This window comes from Athene noctua, chromosome 2 (genome assembly GCF_965140245.1).
Source record: "Athene noctua chromosome 2, bAthNoc1.hap1.1, whole genome shotgun sequence".
In the NCBI taxonomy this organism is placed as follows: domain Eukaryota; kingdom Metazoa; phylum Chordata; class Aves; order Strigiformes; family Strigidae; genus Athene; species Athene noctua.
In genome coordinates, this window is record NC_134038.1 from 26,799,143 (window position 1) to 26,821,008 (window position 21,866).

Below are 21,866 nucleotides of genomic sequence, written 5' to 3' on the forward strand. Positions count from 1 at the left end.
GCTTTTACAGTGTATTATACCATCTGGCTCCAAACGTAGTTGTCTGTGTTTGGTAACTGATCTTGTTTGGAAATAAAAATACCTTCTGAGACTCTAGTTTGATTTGCTTTCACAATTAAAGAGGTCCTTAGCTTTTCAGTGGCACCCATAGTCTGCTTAGCTAGTGAACACCATTAGGAAATAGGAAGGAGCATGCAGGAAATTAGCATCTGGAGCCAGGCAGAAAGATGAGGGATGTACCCACAGTAGATTTTTCCGCATAATTACAAGTAATTACAAGTTTTTAAGCATAATTACAAGTAATTACATAATTACATTCACAAGTCTTCACAAAAATGTAACTATTTCTAGGAAACTTTTTTGGAAGAAGCTCCCTGTCACATTACCGTGACTTTTTATTTAGTGTGTCTGTTTCCTTGATATCTATTGAAGGAAAAGGGTTTGAGGAATACATGAGCAGAGGGGATTACAGACATCTTCTGAAAAGTAATACAGGGTTTAGAAATCGATTGCTTTTATTTACCAGTATACAGGCATGTTTTCTAAGGCTGGTTATGGGCTATGTTTTCTGAGTCCCAGGTTGCCCTTACCTGTTGGCCAACCCATCAATATTAAGGGCTTGTAACAAAGTTAATCACAGAATCATCATATAATAACAGGTTGGGAGGGACCTCAAGGATCATCTTGTCCAACCTTTCTTGGCAAAGGCATGGTCTAGACAAGATGGCCCAGCACCCTGTCCAGATGAACCTTAAAAGTGCTCTATGTTGGGGATCCACCCCTTCTCTGGGGAGATTATTCCAATGGCTGATTGTTCTCATCGTGAAAAATTGTCCTTTTGTGTCCAGTTGGAATTTCCCCAGGACTAACTTGTACCCATTACCCCTTGTCTATTCAGTGTGACTCCTTGTAAAAATGGAGTCTCCATCTTCTATTGTAGCCACCCTTTAAATACTGGAACAGGGTGATAAGGTCTCCCCTAAGCCTTCTTTTCTCAAGGCTGAACAAATCCAGTTCTCGCAGCCTTTCCCCATATGCCAGGCTTCCCAGTCCCTTGAACACTTTTGTGGCCCTCCTCTGGACCCTCTCCAGCTTGTCCACATCTTTTTGCACACTGGGGACCAAAACTGAACCCAGCATTCCAGGTGTGGCCTGACAAGCGCTGAGTGGGGTAATGACTTCTTTGTCTCTGCTGGTGATGCCTTTGTTGATGCAGCCCAGCATCCCATTGACTTTCGTTGACCCTGCAGCACACTGTTCACTCATATGTATTGTGTTGTTCACCAGGAGCCCCAGGTCCCTTTCCACAGCGCCACTCCCCAGCCGGGTAGATCCCAGCCTGTGCTGCACTCCTGGATTAGGTTTTCCCGGGTGCAAGACCTGACACTTGTCTTTGTTGAACTTCATAAAGTTCTCATTAGCCCACTCTTCCAGCCTATCCAGGTCTTCCTGCAGGGTGGCTCTCCCTTCCAAAGTGTCCACTTCCCACTCAGTTTGGTATCATCAGCAAACTTCATCAGGGTACAACTGATCCCATCATCCAGATCATTTATGAAGATATTAAGCAGTGTTGGGCCCAGTATCAATCCCTGGGGGACCCCACTTGTGACAGGTTGACAGAGTGAACAGGAGCTATTTCCCACCACCCTCTGGGAGCGGCCTGTCAGCCTGTTCCCACCCACTGCACAGACCTCTTGTCTAGACTGTAGTGCATCAGTTTCTCTAGGAGGAGGCTGTGGGGAACCGTATCAAAAGCCTTGGAGAAATCCAGAGAAACAATGTCCGCTGCTCACCCCCCATCAACTGAGCAGGTTACTTTGTCATAGCAAGTAATCAGGTCTGTTATGCACAATTTGCCCTTGATGAATCCATGCTGGCTTTTCCCAATCACATGCTTCATTTGACTTGTTATAGCTCCCAGGAGAATTTGTTCCATAACTTTTCCAGGGACTGAAGGAAGACTGATAGGCCTAAAATTTCCTGGATCCTCATTCAAGTCCTTCTTGTAGATGGGGGTGATACTAGCCTTCTTCTGGTCTTCTTGAGACATCCCCAATCTCTTTAAGACTTCTCAAAGGTTATGGGGAGCAGCCTTGCAATGATGTCAGCCAGCTTTCTTAACACACATCGATTTGCAGGGGTCGAGCTCCTGTAGTAGTTCACACACCAACTCTTCCTTCTCTGACAGGGGGTCTGTGTTTGCGTCAACCTGGATTTTTGTTCCCAAGGCCTGATGCCCAACAGTGCTGGTAAAGACGAGGTTAAGAAAGTGTTGAGAACATCTGCCTTTTCAGTGTTGTTGGTATCTAATTAAATTCTCCTGTTTAGCAGCAGGCCAACATTTTCCTTCTGTTTCTGGTTGTTGTTTACGTACCTGCAGAGCCATTTCTTGTACTTTTTGATGTCTCTGGCCAATTTCAATTCAAGCTGAGCTTTTGCTTTTCTGACTGCATCTCTGCACACCCTGTCAATGTCCCTGTAGTTCTCAACAATTGTTCATCTGCTTTTCCACCTCTGGTATGCTTCTCTTTTGAGCAGACTGAGAAGCTCACAGTTAAGCTAAGGGGGTCTCTTCCTCTGCCTACTTCCCTTACCTTTAAAGGAGATGGACTGGTTTTGTGCTTCCAGGAAAATGTTCTTATAAAACTCCCAGCACTTGCTTGCTTCTTTACCCTCCATGGAAGCTTCCCACAGAATCCCTCCCAGCTCTGAGCGAGTTGAAGTTTGCTCTTCTAAAATCTAAAACCTATACAGTAGGTTCAATAGTATTCATATAATATCATATTCCGTAATAGCATATTCAGTAATATATTCAATTCAAAACTACAGTGGGAATTTTGGTAGAATGTGGTAACTTCCTACTGGACCACCTTACTGTGCCTTGCAGCTTGAGATCCCAAAGTAAATGTACAGGCAGCTACTTATGCCTCTTCGTTATCTTGGCTTCAATTATTAATTTGAAGCTTACCTAAGTGCCAGGACTGGGAAGCTGTTACAGGGAGCCTGTGCTTTTCACCTTCATGGTAATGTATCTCAGAGGATTTGAAAGCTTAAAAGAATAATAAATTTTCTTTTAATGAGGTGGTAAAACTCTAAATTGCTATATCAGATCCTATATTTCCTTTGCAAATTAGGAAAGAATCAATAATCCAAACTCATGAAGGAGATAGTAAATGTCTTGTGTCATGGTAGAAAAAATTTCTGTAGGCACTGGATGTTTAAGGAATATGATGAGTGTTCTCCAAAGAGATAGTTGTATGTTTTATTTTCCTTTCTGCTTGCAGGACCACAAAGTAGAAGAGTTCATCAGTTCTCCACTTTATTCAGTTATGATAATCAGTTATGAGATGCTACTGCGATCTTTGAAACAGATTCAGGCTATAGAATTTAACCTTCTAATCTGTGATGAAGGACATCGTCTGAAAAATAGCTCTATTAAGACAACTACAGCCCTCGCTAGTCTGTCTTGTGAGAGGAGAATTATCCTTACTGGTTAGTATCTATAGTTACTTTTAATATTTCGCTATATTAGTAGTGCTAGATTGGGGTAAAGGAAAAAGATACTGTAAGTATGGCAGGAGCACAGTATAAATTTGGGCAATGGGTATTAAATGCACAAATCTTGGGTCTTGTAAAGACAGATTATTTCAATTTTTTAAAATAAATGCAAAATTTGTCTATCTTCAGGGACAGGCAAGGACCCTGTGGACTTCTGTAAGGGAATTGGGACTCTGCATACACTTTGTTTTCCTTTTTAGTTATTTAACAAAATTGATTTAGAACTTGACTTTTTAAATTCCTTTGTCAAAACAATTAGATGTGCAGTCTCTTTAGTTAGGAAGACAGTAGCTTATCAATCACGATAAAGTTTTAGATTAATTCAGAACTCTCAGTAATTCACATTGAAACAAAACATCTGCTTTCAAGATGCATTCTCAACATTAAACCCTGCATTCAACGATTGTACTTCTATCAGTTTCAAGAAAGAGTTGACAAATGCAGACATTTTTTAAAAATTTCTCTTTCCAGGTACTCCAATCCAAAATGACTTGCAAGAATTTTATGCATTAATAGAGTTTGTGAATCCAGGAATACTTGGTTCTTCATCCACATATCGAAAGATATATGAGGAACCAATTGTCAGGTCTAGAGAACCTTCAGCAACAAAGGTATATTATTTTTAAAAATGCAGTTATAGAAGAAAATTCATAGACAGCACTGTGATATTTGTTTTCTATGGAATAAAATGAAGCACAGGACTACTAATAGTAGCAAAAGCTTTTCATCTTTCTGCATGAAATAAATTCACTTGTTCTCCAAAGGAAGCAGAAGGAATATATGCATGTTGATATCATGTCATTTCAGCTGCCTATTAATTAGCAGGCAAAAATTGTTCTTCCAACACCTTTCATTCTCAGAAATACCATGTGACAGTACTTTATTGATTCTTAATGCTCCATAGTACTGCAAAATCTGTATGACTTTCTTGCATCTCGAGAAATTCTAGAATATAATTCAAGCCTTGGATGTCTCCTGGGACATTATCTTCCTTTGTTTAAGCCTTTAGAAACCAGACCTAGAACTAAGCTAATGCAGTGGTACTAACTGGAGAATAATTGGTTGTTACATTCCCATATCGGAAAGTGGTATCATACTTTTAAAACGTTATTTAAACACCTAATTAAAATAATACAGAAAATTATTGTGATGAAATGCAAGATTACCATTAATTTTGTGCTTTGTTCTTTTAGGATGAAAAGGAATTAGGAGAAAAAAGAGCAGCAGAACTCACACGCCTTACTGGACTCTTTATTTTAAGGAGAACACAGGAGATTATAAACGAATTTCTGCCCCCCAAAAAGGAGAGCATAATCTTCTGCCGACCAACAGCACTGCAACTTGAATTGTATCGAAAACTGCTTAGTTCTCCAGTTATTAGGTCCTGTCTGCAAGGCAGGCTAGAAAACAGCCCTCACCTGATATGTATAGGAGCTTTGAAAAAGCTTTGCAATCATCCATGCCTTCTGTTTAAAGCTATAAAGGTATTTATTTGTGTGGGGGTGGGTGTCTCTCATTAGTCATTTCAGCAGGCAAAGGTCACTACAAATATGTTATGGTCAATGTGCATGTTACTTAAGGTCATTTCCATACTCTCTTTTCACATATAACTTGCTTTACGAGATCTGCTTTCAAAAACATAAATGTTAGGAAATCTGAATGTACACAGGGAAGGCATCTCATTGGTTTCCCATTGCCTTAGGGTATTTTCTTGTTGTTCATGTATTTGCTCTCTTAATCTTGCTTGTGATTATGTGTAAAAATACATATAAATGTAAATTTTACAAAGAACACTGTTAGCTAGAGATCATTCTGTGTACTCTGTCTGCTGGTTCCTCTGAAACCTCCCTGTCCACATGATAATTCTACTCTCAAGCTCAGTGACACTGGGAGCTGCAGGCTCAAGATGTCAGTGGTACTAGATGTCTCCATTTTCACTTCTGAGATCTATCACACTGTATATATACCTTGTTATTTCTATAGAAATATTCTTATTCCTATAGGTTAATAATGTGATAGTTCAAACCTGGTAACATTAACTTCTATGGCCACCAAAGTCCATGTAAGGTGGGTGGAAATGTAAATCTTTCTTAAAAGACATACTTCATGACTGTAGAAATGTCTGCAGCAGATCTCCCTGTATCTTACAACACTGCCAAGTAAAGTTCATTGTCTTTACTTCATAGTATAAGCATTAGAAATTTTTCTTATGTGAAAGCATAAGCCTTTAGAAACTATAGGGATGGAAAGAACTATATGTGCAAGTCCTTTAGTGCCATTGTGGTTTTGGCGTTTGAGTAGTTAGGGTTTTTCCTTCCTATGAAACATTGATATTCAAATTACAGCAAAATATTACTTGTATTTTTTCTATTTTATTGTCTTTACTTGCTAGTGTTTCTTAATTTCTGATTGCATAACTGAATCTTAATGACAGCATCTTCCAAAAAAAAGTCAACAACTGGGAAGTTCCATAATAAGGTATTAGATTTAGAAAGTATAACCAGGGTATTGATTTTTTTTCCCCCCTGTGTTTTAGATATGGCTTTGCTGTGAGTGTACATCTATGTGGTTGTTTAAGTAGAGAAAGAGAAGTAAAATACATATTTCAGTTTTAAGTATTTCAACTGTGTACTCAGCTGCAAACAACATCATAGAATAGAGGTTGTAAACCAAAATAAACACTATCAGCATTTTAAAACTGTGCTTTCAATCTGGTTTGGGAAGTTGTCGGGCTCTACTACTTTGTACACTACTTTGTGGCAGCTTTTGATGTCTCCTTTTGACTTTGTAATAAAATTATAGGAAAGTTTGAAAAAAACCAAAACATGTTAGAGGGGATATGGAACTTGAATCCTTTTATTTTCATTAGGAAAAAAGCTGCAATCCTATGTCTGATGAACATGATGAGTCCAGCCTCTACGAAGGTCTAATAGATGTCTTTCCACAAGATTATACTTCAGACACTTTCTCTGAAACTGAATCAGGAAAATTGCAGGTGCTGGTGAAGTTGTTAGCAGCAATCCGTGAGCTCAACTCCTCGGAAAGGCAAGTGTGAAAGAAAAGTAAAAGGGAGATTAATGGGAGTGACCTTCTGGATATTGTTTTGCTTTTCAAATGCATTGGGAGGTAATATTCAAAATAAAGGCACTGCAACTGTTTGCAGAGGTGCCAAGCATATTTATGCTTGTACTCCTGGCTCTTCCTTGTTAAACTAGGAAACTATTATAGCATTTGCAGTTGACATAATTTTCAAATATGTTCTTCATATTTTTTCCAGATGAAGATACTTGTATTTTTCATACTGAGTTCCAGCAAGTAAGATAGTTTGCTACAGCCCCTATACTGTAACATTATCTTTAATTGCAGAGGCTTTCCAATGCTTTGTATCTCCTGGAGGAGATGTATCAATATATGAAATATTTCAAATGGCACTAAAATTAGTTATTTAATCATGTTTAAATGCTCAGTGCTTGGTACCTTTTCTGTTCAGGGTAACCAGTCTGAACAGAAGAACTGTCGTGGAAACTGCTTCTCTTCCCTGTGGTAAATGCCACTGACATGTAGGAAAACCTCTGTTTATTATGGGGTGATAGGATGCACATGCTTAGTTACTATGCGATTGCTGATTCATGGAAATCTTACATGACCTTGTGTCCCGTGATAACTTTTTTATGAACTCATGCCTTAAAGCCCAGCTATTCCAAAAGTATTTCACTTTTAACTTTTAGTTAAATTGATGCTGAAATGCTGTAATTCACTAGTGGGAAGTAACAGCAGATCTTTTGGCACTGAGGTAGTAGAATTTGAAGATGCTCTCTTTTTACAAAGCAGAAAGCTGAGCCTGTTGTTGGAGTTTATAGGCCTAACATCCATTGAAACCAATGATAGCTAAATATCTAAATGTACAGCCCTTAGTTCTTGTAGGTCAAAAGAAACAGGGATATCAGGAAAAAGCACCTCTTTGTTTCAGTGCTATAGGAGCTGCTGAGTTACAGCAGGTGTTGAGGCATTATTTTACACCTTTAAAACTATTGTTGCTGTAATTGTGATGTTCATATATCTTCTTTTCACTGCTCTCATTAGTACTAAATAGTTTTTGCAATATATAGATGCAGTTCCAGTCCTCTTCTGAAGTTTGTAGTGAAAACAAAGATGTGAATTTGATGTTGATTGACAAAAAAACCCGATCTTGAAAAGAAGTCTTGGATGTAGTTCACTTGCAAAGTACAATAATAAAAATACTTTAAAACAATTTAAAAATGTTAATTTAGCAGATTTTCCTTGAAAGTATTTGTCTTGTTCTTCAGTACTTGTTTTTAAATTAAAACATTAAATTAAATTAAAATGGAATTTTTTAAATTAAAACATTAAATTTAAAATTATTTTTAAAAATGGAGCTCCTTTGATGGAATTTGTTACATTTAGTTTAGATTAGAAAAGACCTCCAAACAAGATCTGGCAGAAAATGCCCTGACTGACCTTACTGTTTATGGATTACATTCAAAAGATCTGTGGCTGCCCCCTCCCTGGCAGTGTTCCAGGCCAGGCTGGACGGGGCTTTGAGCAACCTGGGCTAGTGGAAGGTGTCCCTGACCATGGCAGGGGGGTGGGAACTAGATGATCTTTAAGGTCCCTTCCAGCCCAAACTATTCTGTGGTTCTATGATTCTGTGATCTTTTTGTCCACTCAGTAGACTCATCCTCAACATCTAGGAGGATAAAAATTCTAGATTTACAGATCTCTGAAACGTATTAAATCAAAATTTCAGAGAATAAACACTGACATATAGTATGGATCATTAGTGTAAGGGATCAGATTTATTTTGCTTAAAAAAAATAACAAAAATCCAGACTATATTGCTTGTGATATCTTTCACTATCCTTCATCCCAGTTCTTTGTCATAAAATGTAGGAGTCACTGCTTTCCTATTTGATTTTAATTATTTTGTTTATTAAAATCTTCCAAGGTTGCCTATAGAAGTTCAAAGTAGCTTTTTCAGTAAGTAGAGTCATATATATATTATTTCTTAGCTGCTACAACACTCTGCAAATGCAGCCTTAACAGCAGCTATTTTGTATAAATAGAGATTTTTTTAAAAATTCTATCTTTGTGGTTGGTTCTGGATCCCTGGAATCTGTGCATTAAGCCAAATTCTGTTGCAAAGGAAAACATTTGTTATTTAGCATTTGAATGATTGACAGTATGTATAATGCATCCAAATCTAGTATGTGCTTCAAATTACTAGGAAATGTTTTATTTCTTAGGAAATGGGAGTAACCTCAGGTTGATGTATAATTTTTGCTTGACTTGTAATTTCATTTTTTTAGCTGTCTTCAGTAATTTGTTACTGGACTTTAATTTTATCAAGGTGTAAGATGATAACTTTGTTTTACTGTTTGACAGAGTTGTACTGGTATCCAATTACACTCAGACGTTAAACATTTTACAAGAGACATGCAAACGTTATGGATACTCTTATACTAGACTTGATGGACATACTCCTGTCTCCCAGAGACAACAGATTGTTGATACATTTAATAGTAAATTCAGTCCAGCTTTTATCTTTTTGCTGAGTTCAAAGGCTGGAGGAGTAGGACTGAATCTGGTCGGAGCATCTCATTTGATCCTGTATGATATCGACTGGAATCCAGCTACAGATATTCAGGTCTGATAACAACTGCGTACATGTGGGTTGGGATGGGCATCAAATGATTTCTTGATTGATTTTGAAATGCCTGACTTTGCATGTCTTATTGCTACCTGAGTATCACATTGCATCTGAACAAGCACAATACTGAAATAGAACTCTTTCTGAGAAGAGAAGAAGAAATATTTCTCTGTCATATTATATATATCAGGATCATTAGAAGCCCTCTTGCAGTGAAAAATGAAAAGATTAAATTCTGGTTTCTGTGGAGGAGGGAGTCATGTATCCCTTTCATCTCCTGACCTCTTTTTAACTGGAAAGTTGCTGTGTTTTGAAAAAGAAAAGAAAAATATGATTAGGCTGCATAGCAAATGTTGCTATCGATTTGCAATACCTGACAAAAAGGGAGAGGTTCTGATCAGAATTAAGAGAATGAGAAAATCACATGGCAATGATTCTAAAAGGAAAAAAACAAAGCCAGTGCTGTGCTATTCAGTAATATCACTGTTGGCCTCAAGGGATTATTTAGTTGGCATAAGAGTGTTCAGTTAAAATAGTCCTTAACAATACAATTAAAAAAAAAAAAAAGTATAAACTTTTCAGTATAGAATAATGCTGTGTGCTTAATAACTGAAGAAAAGCTCTGATTCTTGGCCTTGCTCCTGTTCCAAGTGTGAATTAGTACCCTCATGTGGTCACCTGTCTTGTTGCTTGAAACACGGTCTGCTAAATTGGTCAAAATTGCTACAGGTTGCCATAGATCACAAACCATGTTGTGGATACTTGTACCCAGTATGTAGGTGTAACCCTTATATTTTTGAAAAAAATCATATAGCAGTACTCAGTTACATTTTACTTGTTTAAGAATTAAAGGGAATGTGAAACACTGATTTTACAATTTTAAAAGAAATGGGAAAGTAATTTTTAAAGATGTGTCAAAAACCAGTTTTGGAGATGGAGGAAATTATGGGTATTTCTGAAATAGTAAACAGTTGCTAATGCTTGGAAAACATATGAAGAAGGCAGGAAAAAGTTGAAATCCTAACTTTCCTACTGTAGTACACATAAAGAAAGGGGAGCATGAATGGCAGAAATAATATTTTCAGAATTATTTAAAGGTAATACCAGAAGACTTTTATAAAAACAGTCAAAGACAGTTATTGAGGAATGCTTTCTTTGGATAACATCATTTTGAATGAGCTAGCAGAACTGGTAATTCGATCAGCGGAGGCTACAAGTTTTAGTTGAAATATCATTGCATAGTAGACTGTTAATGCTCTTCATCTTTTTGCTTTCTTCAGGCAATGGCTAGAGTGTGGAGAGATGGTCAGAAACATACTGTATATATCTACAGACTGCTAACCACAGGTCAGAGATGGTGCTCAAGCATACCATAGAGTGAGACAGCTATTGAAATTTTGTCCAGAAAAGAAAGGGAGGAAGTGTTTTTGGAAGTAATTTGTTCTTTAATATATATATATATTATGTGTTCTGAATTCATTTAAAATAGAGGCATCGCGTTAACTCATTTGCCTTTGCTTAGCTTGAATAACTGAAAATAGTGGTTTAGTGTTTCCTGTAAATTTGTTATCAAGAAATGGATTTGACTTTTTTCTTTTTGACAAATACTGGTCAAAAATTATCCCAATGTATCTGTTTGTTTGGTTTTTTTTCAATACAGGTTCAATAGAAGAAAAGATTTATCAAAGACAGATCAGCAAACAAGACCTTTCTGGAGCAGTTGTAGACCTTTCCAAGACATCTGAACACATCCATTTTTCCATTGAGGAGCTTAGAAATCTCTTTACTCTTCATGAAGATTCCAGTTGTGTTACTCATGACTTGCTTGAGTGTGACTGTATGGGAAAGAAAGACCATCAAAGTGAGTTTCTTCATTATCTCTGGCCATTGCTGAGGAAGTCATCCATTCTGAATATATAGCCTGTCCCTGGAGAAAACTCCAACGCTCAGTAATAGTGAGGTTCGTTATGGGATCATCCAGATACTGGCTGCTATTTTCTAATCCATAGGAGCTCTTCACAAGATGAAGAGGAGAAAAGACTCCTTGCAGTACAAACATTTTCTGTATTATGCCTCTTAATTCCTTGAATTAGCTATGGCCAGCTCAACTAGTGGTCTGTTACAACCAAATGACACTATATAGTGTTTTGTTTCTAAATATTCAAAGACAGTAATGAGTAGCTGGTAGGGGCTAGTTCAAAAGCTGTTTATCTGAACATGGCTATACCAGATCTCTGAATTAAGCCTTCATTTCACAGTTATTAACTAAAGCTGATGCAGGATGATTAAAATAGCTCTTTGAGAAATGCAGGAAGATCCCATGGTAGTTGTAAAGCCAATCTGCAAATATTTGCATCTATCCTTTCTGTAGGAACCTGCCTCTTGTTCTTTTGGCATATCAAAATTGCTTTAATACCTTACTGCATACAGGTATATAGGTTTAAGTTAGAAGCAGGATTAGAAAAAAACAAAGTTATGTTTACATCTTATCCATTTTAATTTTTATAGCTCATCTACTTTCTTAAAGGAAAGTTTGTCTATTGCCCTGGTATGTTTCTTTCCTTTGGGCATAAAATACCCACATACACCATTTATAGGTGTGAAAGTGAGGTACCAATACCGATATCTTCTAAATGCATACAGATACCACAATAAAAAGAACCAAAGAAAGGGGTACAAGAGTGCATGTTCTCAACAGACATGGGCAAGAAATTAAGTAATACAGACCCAATGAAACTATTTTGCTTGTGTCCAGGTAATAGGTTAGAGTTGTGTTCCTTTCTTATTTCATTCTACCGAGAATGGGGAGGAATTGGCTAGTGAAAGCACAGTGTTTCTGTAACCATAGGAATTGACTTTCTCCTTTATTTTTGCTCCACATACTGATTTCATTGTCTTTGTGTCTTTCTTTAGTGATTGAAAAATTAGACCTGTTTTCCCATGAGTAAGTGATGTTCTAAAATACATCAGCTTCCACGTAGGTACTGTTGCAGGATCTGTGTGGAAAAGGCACCTTCAGTGTTAAATGTAAGCCAGATTTTCTCATGGGTGTGCAGTGAGGCAGGTAGAGGTCCTGGATGACAGAAATCTGGAGAAATTTTATATTGTTACTGTGATGAACACTGGTGCATATAATTTTATTTAGCATTTTGCAATTGTCTTAACACTCCTGACTGCTTATCTTGAACACATATTGATTCCATCAATTCAACCATAACATTGGTCTCTTGGATGCTGTAACAAGGACATCCTTAAGGGTAATTATATATTGGTCCCAGTGAACGGAACCTTTTGGCAGTAAATCAAGGAAAAACCTGAAGGTCATTCTTAGACTTAAGTGTTGGAAATGATAGTGAGGGGAAGGTTTGATTTCCTAAAGAGCAGAGGACAAAGTGGCTCATCAGTTCCCTAGTCAAATTGTTGTGAGTCATGGTTTTCAGTTTGATCACCCAGAATGCAGCTACCATTAGTGGGTTTCTTTGCCTTTCCTAAGAACAAAAAATTGATGTCAAATTACTTCATCAGGGAACCAGATTTCAGGTTGCTGGGAATAGATACGGGTGCACAGAAAAGGACAAGAACTGTCACTGATTTGTATCTTCCATTTCTATCAAGTGTGATTCAAAAGATAAATTAAAGAGAAGCCAAACAACATAATACAGGCTTCACAATACATGAACTTTTTTTATAATGATTTCTATTAGATATACCAATGAGACTGGATATTCTTGACCAAGCTCCTCTTGTCTGTTCACAATGGGGCCATCTTTAGGAAACTACAGGAGTCTTGAAAGGAATAAATTAGCTTTGTGTGGATCATGCAGATGGGTTGTCTTGCTATTTTACTGGCTTTCAATTCAGCTACAAAGCTGTAAGCCTATTGCTTTACATGATCATGCTGTAATTTATGGAGTTAGGAACGTAGAATCTATAAGGACTTGAGAAGGGCATCTATCCTAAATTTTCTTCTAGCCAGTAAAAGAAAAGGATCTGGGTGTTCTAAATGACAAACAGCTGAACATGGGCCAGCAGTGTGCCCAGGTGGCCAAGAAAGCCAATGGTATCCTGGCTTGTATTAGAAATAGTGTGACCAGAAGTAGGGAGGTGATGGTCCGCCTGTGCTCTGCACTGGTGAGGCCACACCTGGAGTGTTGTGTCCAGTTTTGGGCACCTCAACACAAGAGAGATATCGAGGTGCTGGAGTGAGTGCAATGAAGCTGGTGAAGGGCCTGGAGAACAGATCCTATGAGGAGCAATTGAAGGAGCTGGGACTGTTCAGTTTGAGGAAGAGAAGGCTGAGGGGAGACCTCATCACTCTCTACAGCTACCTGAAAGGACATTGTAGAGAGGTTGTGCTGGTCTCTTCCCACAGGTAATTAGCAATAGGACAAGAGGGAATGGCTTTAAACTCCAACAGGGGAGGTTCAGCCTGGACGTTAGGAAAAAAATTTTTACAGAAAGAGTGGTCAGAGAGTGGAATAGGCTGCCCAGGGAGGTGGTGGAGTCACCATCCCTGGATGTGTTTAAGGGTCGTTTAGATGAGATGTTGGGGGATGTGGTGTAGGGGAGAACTTTACAGAGTAGGGCTGATGGTTGGACTCGATGATCCCAAGGGTCTTTTCCAACCTGAATGATTCTGTGAAGAGTCTGTTTTAAGTTTAGTGCAAATGTGCATCATATGTCAGTCAAAAGGAAAGTCTTTCATATATGTGTCTCTGTGGGTTCTCCAAGACTTAAAAAACCTCAAGAATATTCTGAGTCATCATGGTGCTCATATCACTGGTCTTTCCTAAGGAGCACATAACAATGCTATGAAAATATTTGATGACGGGTTTTAAACCAGTAACAGCAGTGATGCAATTTTTTTCCATCCAAAATGGTTTCTTCATTTTTCACATGCGTCAGATGAATCAGCAATGTGTGACATAGCCTGCAATGACCTGGTGCTGTTTGGGGCTTTAGGATCCTTTGTTCAAAGTGAATTCTTCTCTTTGTGCTTCACAGCAATAGTCTTTTCCTTACTGTGATATACAGTATACAATATTGTGTATAGTGAACAACTTGGCATAGTCTGGATGTACAGAGTGCACAGCTCTAGTGTGCTGAGTCAATGAAGTAGCTATTCAAACTATTTTCAGCTAGTTGGAATGACTCTTCTGGGAGGAAATAGAAGCTAGTATGAATTTTCCTGCAGCAGACTTCTAGATTCAGATTTACTTAAATAATGGGAGAAGTCCAAATGTCACAGAATTAAGAAGACAGAAGCAAGGAAATTGCCAGATATTTCCTTTCCCATCCATGTGTAAAAGGATTTGTCTTTATACTAGCATATGGTGATTTTGATAAACTCAATGGGCAAGAGCTTTTCACCTCTTACTGTGGATACATGTGTTTGGGTTTCATAGACATAGAAGGATTATATATACTGTTCTATTTTCTCTCATTTGTTATCAACAACTGGCTATTGATTCAGACCAAAGTTTTCTTAGTTTTTTCTGATTAATCTACTATTATTTTTTTCAGATCCTTCCTCAGAAAAGCATTCTATACCTAGAGGTTGCCAGCTTGGACAAAACCATGGGAAGCCTAATTCAAAGAAACCACTCTCCATGTCACAGTTGATGCAATGGAAACATTTCTCTGGGCAACATCAGACTCTCCCTGATTCTTTCATGGAAAGGATAAAAGAGAATGTTTCTTTCATTTTCCAGAATGTAACCAGTCCAACTTCCCCCACCTAATAAAACTTAAGCGTCTTTCCCTACCACTTGTACCCTTCTCCTCATAGGTATAGTAAACAACTGATGTGCAGTTACCTTTTGTTCTTTTTGCCAAGTTCTCTTTTGTGTATTTCTGACAAGGTTTCTTGTTAAATGTGATTCCTGGTGTTATACAAAGTTACAGTTGTTACTAAGTTAATCATATGTACTATAATGATAACAAAGATTTTTAAAACTAACTTTGCTTTCTGGTGTTCTGTTCCTTTGATATCATTATTAATAAGATTGTTTTTATGCACATTCCTATGTATGTTTACTTTGTTTTATAGTTTGTTTTATAATTTGATCATAATGATTTATTGCTTGTAAAGCTGGCAATTCTTCAGCCAAATTTTCTAAGATTAGGCAATGCTATATACATGTATATGCTGTTAACACTCTGGTTGGATTTTTGTTCTGACAATGAAAAGTTATGTATCTGTATAACTGCAGCTTTATAACGAGGTGTTCCCTTGAATTTACAGTTTAATGACTCTCAGAGCAGTAACCACTGAGGTCCAAAATTCTGAGACCACAGCTTGATACTGTCAAAATATTCCTAAATTCTCTTATTGCTTTTACCTGGGGACAAAAAAACCACTTTTTTTCTCAGGCGTACAGAGTATAAGCTTATTAACATTTAGCTAACTCCTTTTAAGGACACTTTTTGCCAAAAATGGGAGTATTGAGCATATTTTCATAGTATGGTATTTTATGACTGTATTTTCTTTCTTTGAAGGTGCAGAAGTTTGAAGTCAGTTCACAGCTTTTAAGTGACGTACTTTGAAAGGCCCAGAAGAACAGAAGATTGGATAATTTTCAGAAATACTGCAAACTTACAGAATTTGAAAGACCTTGAGCAAAAATAGGGCTCCATTGTGGTAATCCTGCATTGTGCCACATAATATACAACCTCTTGATATTGGTATATGTGATAGCAGCAGCTAAAAGCCCAATCAGTTTTCAGAAAATAGTTAAAATTGGTTTGTTCTTCGTGTTATAAGTTAGTGCTCTCTTTCCCTAGACTGTCACTGAGTTCACAGTCCATCCTAACCCAGCATCAGACATTTTCCTTGCATTTTGATACAGTTTGGGAACTGAAAGCCATGTGCTTTGACCTCTCTTCACCATCCACATCTATTTAAGAGGGCTTTTTGAATTTCTTTTGACTCTAAATGCTGAATGATACCAGAAAATAATGAAGACCAAAGTGAGAAAATAATTGACAAAGTCATCAGTGACAGACATTTTTTTGGCATGCAAACCGTGTTCTTGGTAACAATTAGAATTATGTTAATAGGTACGGTTTAATTCTTTAACATTTTAGGCTGACTGTTAAGAGCCTGTTCTTCACCCTGTACATGGTGGTCACGCTTACCCTGGTGCTGTGCTGCTGTGGTGCTCATTTGCTGTTAGACAAAGGCTGTCTGATATCTTACAGCTCCCACAGCTTATTTTAATTAGCAAGGGCAAGGTTTGCCTGTAGCTTTGTAACTCAAGAAAGAGATTCTAGCCAATCTGTATAGTAATGATTATTGTAATTAATAATTATCTGAGGCTGATTATGTGCTGCCCATAAGTTTCTGTAAGCTGTGCTCTTGTCCCTGTCTGTAGTAAGCATGCCAGCATTCTCTGCTCTCTGCTGATGCTGATCTCATATGTGACTTCTTGCATCTGCGTGAACAAGCAGATGCCAGTTTGGTTCCATTGCTGGTTGGTTTGTGGGACCCTGGTCATCTCCACTGAACACACATAAGCCCACTCTGGTTTGGAGCAAACTGACTGGCAATGCCCTTGAGGAAACCTGGGCATATAAGAGCAGGAGATTTGCTCCAGAATCCGCACCATACCATGTTTCATCTTCTCTGCCTAAGGCAGTCCCTCAGGGCTATCTCAGCAGGCCTTCTCACCTCACCTGTTGAGTCCAGCCCTCAGACAATCCCACTTGCTGTCATGTCATGCACCACTCTGCACAATACAGCTATAGCTGCATGCTGATAGAACACAGGTCTGGCAGAGAAGCCCTTTTATTGTTTCGCCTCCAGCGTAGTTTTATTTTGGCAGTTTTTAAATAAATAAAAGCTGGTGCTGAACCTCCATGGAGCTTTCAGGAGGCCAGAGGAGGTAGGCCCCCAGACACATACTGCTGTATGAGGTGATCTGGGCTCAGATCATTGTTCTGGGAGGGATTTCTGGCAGGTGGGCTATCGTACTACGTAATGTTACTTCAAGGTTAAGAAGCCCAAAGCAGCCTATACAAACACACGCAAGGCCAGTTACAGCTTCAGTATAATTCCCAGCCTGTGCCTCACCACACCAAACTGTCCCACTTCCCTGGCCATGGCAGGTACAGGGTGATGCTCAGTGGAAGGCTCCAGCCAGCCAGCCAAATGTACACCTCTTGTTAACTCTTCATGGCTTCTGAGCACGATGGAAGTATGCATGTGCTGCTTGGTTGTTTAGGTAGGACAATACTACCCAAATAACAGGTTGCACATGGCATTGCACATGACACAGACTGAAAATCTCATTCTGAAATTTGAGGTATCCTGGAAAACTACATTTCTCATTGGAAGAATAGGTTATGGAAAATATAAAAAGCATAAACACAGACTCTAATTTATAATGCCATCTGTGATTCTCCCACAGTAATCTACAACAGCCTGCAAAATGAGACTAGCCCATCTTGCTCATGGAATCATAGTATAATAATGTGTTTTCATACAGAGTGTAGCATGTGGACATGTGAATGTCTTCACCCATAGGTGAGAAATGTCTAGTATGAAAAGTCGCTGTGGTGAATTTACCCTAACCTGACTGTTGACTGATAAGGAATATTGAGGATTTCAAGTCTCCGCAAGGTCACATTGCCCCTTCTCTTAACAACTCTGAAATCCTAGAGGTTGGGGAAGGTGGATGGTGCTGAAAGGCAAGTATCAGGTGCTAGCAGGTAGTCTCAGATGTGACTTTCTGGATTCACTGCCAGTGATGCCAGCTGTAAAGCAATATGTAGTTTATGGTGTGTGGTCCCACCAGTCAATCCTAGTCTCCTAGATCTAAGACTTACTCTGCAGAAATGGGGGAGCAAGGGCTGTTGAAGCCACCACTGTGTTCTAGTGCAATGCTTAAAATAGGAGGTGTTAATTATTGTACTTTGTTGCCTTTTCCAGTTTTTGAAGGATGCAAGTGTTCATCTACCAAGTTGTGGTTCTTATGGACCCATGCCAAAGAATAAGGCAAGTCTGCCTAACAATAGGTCTCAAATGGTGGCTTCTTCAGTGCAGCATGAAGAGCAGCAGAAACCACAGATGTAAGCACAATGGCAAGTCTATTTTTTCAACAAATGCTAAGCAAAGATTGCCAGTAAGTATTTGACATTTATTAGTGCTACAGAATCAGTGTAGAGGTATGCCTGAAGCAGCAAGCGGCAAGTGCAGTGCCAACTAAACATCCCAGCGCCCTTATAGGTGTGAGATGTCGAGGGTTATCAAGTCAGGGTGTGTTCCGTCTGAGCTGAGACCTGTTGTAGTGCACTCTATTGAATGACACCGATTTGCGCTGGTTTGCGCCAGTGGGCCCAGAGAGGATTGCTCACTCTGCCAGACGAAATCACAAAGACACGTGCTCTTAGGTAATGGTCTGCTAATCTTAAAACAGCTACTGCAGGTCTCTGAATCACACTGGGCAGGGAAGGTTGTCAACCAGCCCTCAGATTCAGCAATCAATATTGTGTTCCTTCCCAGCTCTTAGCTGGGAGGAGGGGCTTTTGGAGAAATTCTGTTACTTCTGGTACAGGGCACACTGCCAAAGAGACAAGTGTACTGCATGTTCTCAACAGAGACCAACCCTGATTTTAAAAAGCAGAAGGGGTGGTGTTTTATTTATTTTTGTATCTTGCAGCAAGGGTTTTTTTTTTAACTGGTTTCATATGATTGTTTTTGTTGATTCAGCTTTTATCCATCCTGGCTCAGGTCTTTTTGTGATTGAGATGGTGACCCTGTATCATTAATCACTTGCAGAATAGCAATCTGAATTATAAATCTATTCACTGATTGTCAGACAAGGAACCACATAGGAAGCTTTGGGTGTTACACAAGTTTGTGTGGCAACTGCAATAGATATATCTTGCATTCTGACAAGAGGCTGACATCAAGTCCAGTTAAGGGTCTGCCTTTTTCAGAGATGTGAAGTTCTTTGACTCATCATCTGGTGCAAAAAAGGTGCCAAATGGTGACTGAATGATTCTGTAATGGAAAAAAACTCACAGGAATTTCTTAAAATGCCAAATATGGAACAAGCTTTGACAACTGCTTGGAATTACCACCAGGAATATGCAAAGAGAGACTCCAGCTTTTGCAGGCAAGTAACACACAGAAGGAAAGTAGTTCTTTCATGTGCTTTCCATTGAATGCGAAGCTGACGTAAATGATTGTTGTTTATGTGTGGCTTAAATAAATGAAGTGTTTATGGCTAGAAGATCTGGGAAGGTTATAAAAAACAGTAAGGAAAACCACTTTTGGCTTTATAGAGTAACTGAAGAATAAGCTAAATTGAAATCTGTTTTTAACAAGGCCTTGTGTGCTATTACTTAGTACAAAAGCAAGACTGCTTTTGTAAGACATAGGTACTTAAAAGTCTTGCAACATATGATGCAGTGTTCCACTCTTGAGGGGCAATATGTGTTTGCACAGGCACCACAAGTCAAGACTTAGACAAGGAATACTGAACCCTGCAACCAACTTGCAGGTATTCCGCTAGAAACTTCCCTGGTTCAGTACATTGATAGCTTCTAGCTTTCACCTGGCTTTTCAGCAACATGTGGAAATCTAAGCTGATTTGAAGGAAATATGTCTGTCCAAAAGCATCTGCGGCTGTTGCTTTCAGCTTCTTCTCTCTCAGCCTTGATGTCAGCCTGAGTTCTCCCTGTGCTCCTCCTTTGTTTGCTTAGTTTGATTTACACCCACTTGACAACATATGCTCTTCATTCTCCTCTAATTAATCTCCTTCCAAATAGGCAAAATATCACCCACTGTGACAAAAGTCTGTGCCCCTGCAAGCTAGCTTTTTGGGTATTTTTTGTCAATTAGCCAAAGATCTTTTCCCTCTCTTCATTATGACTCCGTTGGCCCAAGCTTTGGTTTTCTAGAGTGTGAGTTATATCACATAACAGTGAGCTCCCTTGTGATCCTTGATTTTTCAAGGTTCCTTCTGAGGGATGGAATTTGCTCAACAATAGAAGTTCATCCTGAAATTTCCTCCCTCCAGTTGAAAGGTGTTGCCTTTGGGATTTTTGTCCTGTCCTGTAGCTAGTTTGGACACACAGGTCTCCACAGCCTCATTGAGTCAACATAGTTCTGTGCAGAAGTCAGGGCTTATCCAAAACCTTGTAGACCTGGGATCTGGATTAGATGGCTAAATCGTTGAGTTAAGTAGATGAACCTTTGCGGGTTGCTCATGCTAATGCCGTGTTTGATATATGTGCTACAAATACAGACGAGCTTAGCAGTACTTTCTAACAGTAAAGCTGGCCAGCACTTCCTGCTACGCAGCACTTTTCTCAGTCATTTGTTAACTTTTGAAACTTACCCTGTTTGGATTAAATTTTTCCTCCATCAGTTTTCTGCTGCCAGGTTGATTTATGTTTGTGTTGGGTAAAAAGCTTCAACAAAAATGGCTGATCTGTCCCTAAGACTGTGGGTAGGAGAAAACAGTTTCATTTGTCCTTATTCCAGAACTGGAAACCCTTCTGCTGAAATGCCTTCTTGCCTTCATATTTTGGATTAGGACTTAAAATAGAGGTGGGAAGAGATGGGAGGAAAGGGCATGACTTCTGTATTAGCATGTTTTTCACTGTTCCCCTATAATCTGCACTGGTTTATAAACATTTGCAAGAAAAAGGCAGTAGGAATATGCATGGTAAAGACTTCTTTCTTTTGAGCAGCTAAAATGTCTCCTGATTTCTTTCACACCAGGCTTGTATGAGACTCAGAACTGTTAAGTTTTACCAGGTTGAGCAAGCTGCATTCCTTCAGAGCTTTTACCTGTGATCAGGCCCTGAATACACCACATCCCACAGGGTGACTAAATGCAGTCTGACCTGAATTGTTTCAAGGGATTCCTGCCGTAATTGTTGCTTTCATTTGCTCTCTGCTGGGCAGGGCACAAATGCAGCATCTGACAGCAAGGAACTGTGTGCTAAATCAGCCTACCAGCATCCCATCCACCTCAAGGAGGGAAAAGAACAAGGTCAGAGCAGTAAAACTAGACCCAAGGCAGTGTGAGATAAAGAAACCGGTGAGATCAGGAATGTCTTAGAGAAAAAGAAGTGGAGGGGACTTAAGGGAGCAAGGAGATGGAGAGGTAGGAGGGAGGGCTGAGAATGGGCAGACAAAGGTCAAGATGCTTGTGGGTCAAGATAAGGACAAGGAGAGATCATTCACCAGTTACTGTCACCAGCAAAACAGACTCACTCAGGGAAATTAATTTATTGCCAATCAAAATCAGAACAGGATAATGAGAAATAAGAACAAATCTAAAAACACCTTCCTCCACCCATCCCTTCTTCTCTGGCTCAACTTTACTGCCGATTTCTCTACCTCCTCCCCCTGAGTGGTGCAGCAGGATGAGAAATGGGGGTTGTGGTCAGTTCATCACATGTTGTTTCTGTGCTGCTTCTTCCTCAGGGGGAGAACTCCCCACACACTTCCCCTGCTCCAGTGTGTGGTCCCTCCCACAGGACACAGCCCTCCATGAACTTCTCCTGTGTGTGTTCTTTCCAGGGGCTGCAGCTCTTCAAAACTGCTCCAGGGTGGGTCCTTTCTGTGGGGTGCAGTGCTTCAGGAACAGACTGCTCCAGCGTGGGTCCCACACGGGGTCACAGG

At 39.2% G+C, this 21,866-nt stretch overlaps 1 protein-coding gene across 2 annotated transcripts in view; it reads left to right on the forward strand.

Annotated features, from left to right (window-relative positions):
• RAD54B (RAD54 homolog B) overlaps nt 1-15,105 on the forward strand; it is a 66,695-nt gene extending 51,590 nt beyond the window's left edge. For both annotated transcript variants that reach the window (XM_074898718.1, XM_074898719.1), the window contains 8 exons: nt 3,285-3,492; nt 4,030-4,169; nt 4,752-5,042; nt 6,428-6,603; nt 8,962-9,223; nt 10,507-10,573; nt 10,887-11,087; nt 14,750-15,105. In XM_074898718.1, coding sequence (XP_074754819.1) covers nt 3,285-3,492; nt 4,030-4,169; nt 4,752-5,042; nt 6,428-6,603; nt 8,962-9,223; nt 10,507-10,573; nt 10,887-11,087; nt 14,750-14,967 — 1,563 coding nt within the window. In that variant the 3' untranslated portion in view covers nt 14,968-15,105. The remainder of the gene's footprint in view (nt 1-3,284; nt 3,493-4,029; nt 4,170-4,751; nt 5,043-6,427; nt 6,604-8,961; nt 9,224-10,506; nt 10,574-10,886; nt 11,088-14,749) is intronic.
• The last annotated feature ends 6,761 nt before the right edge of the window (nt 15,106-21,866 follow it).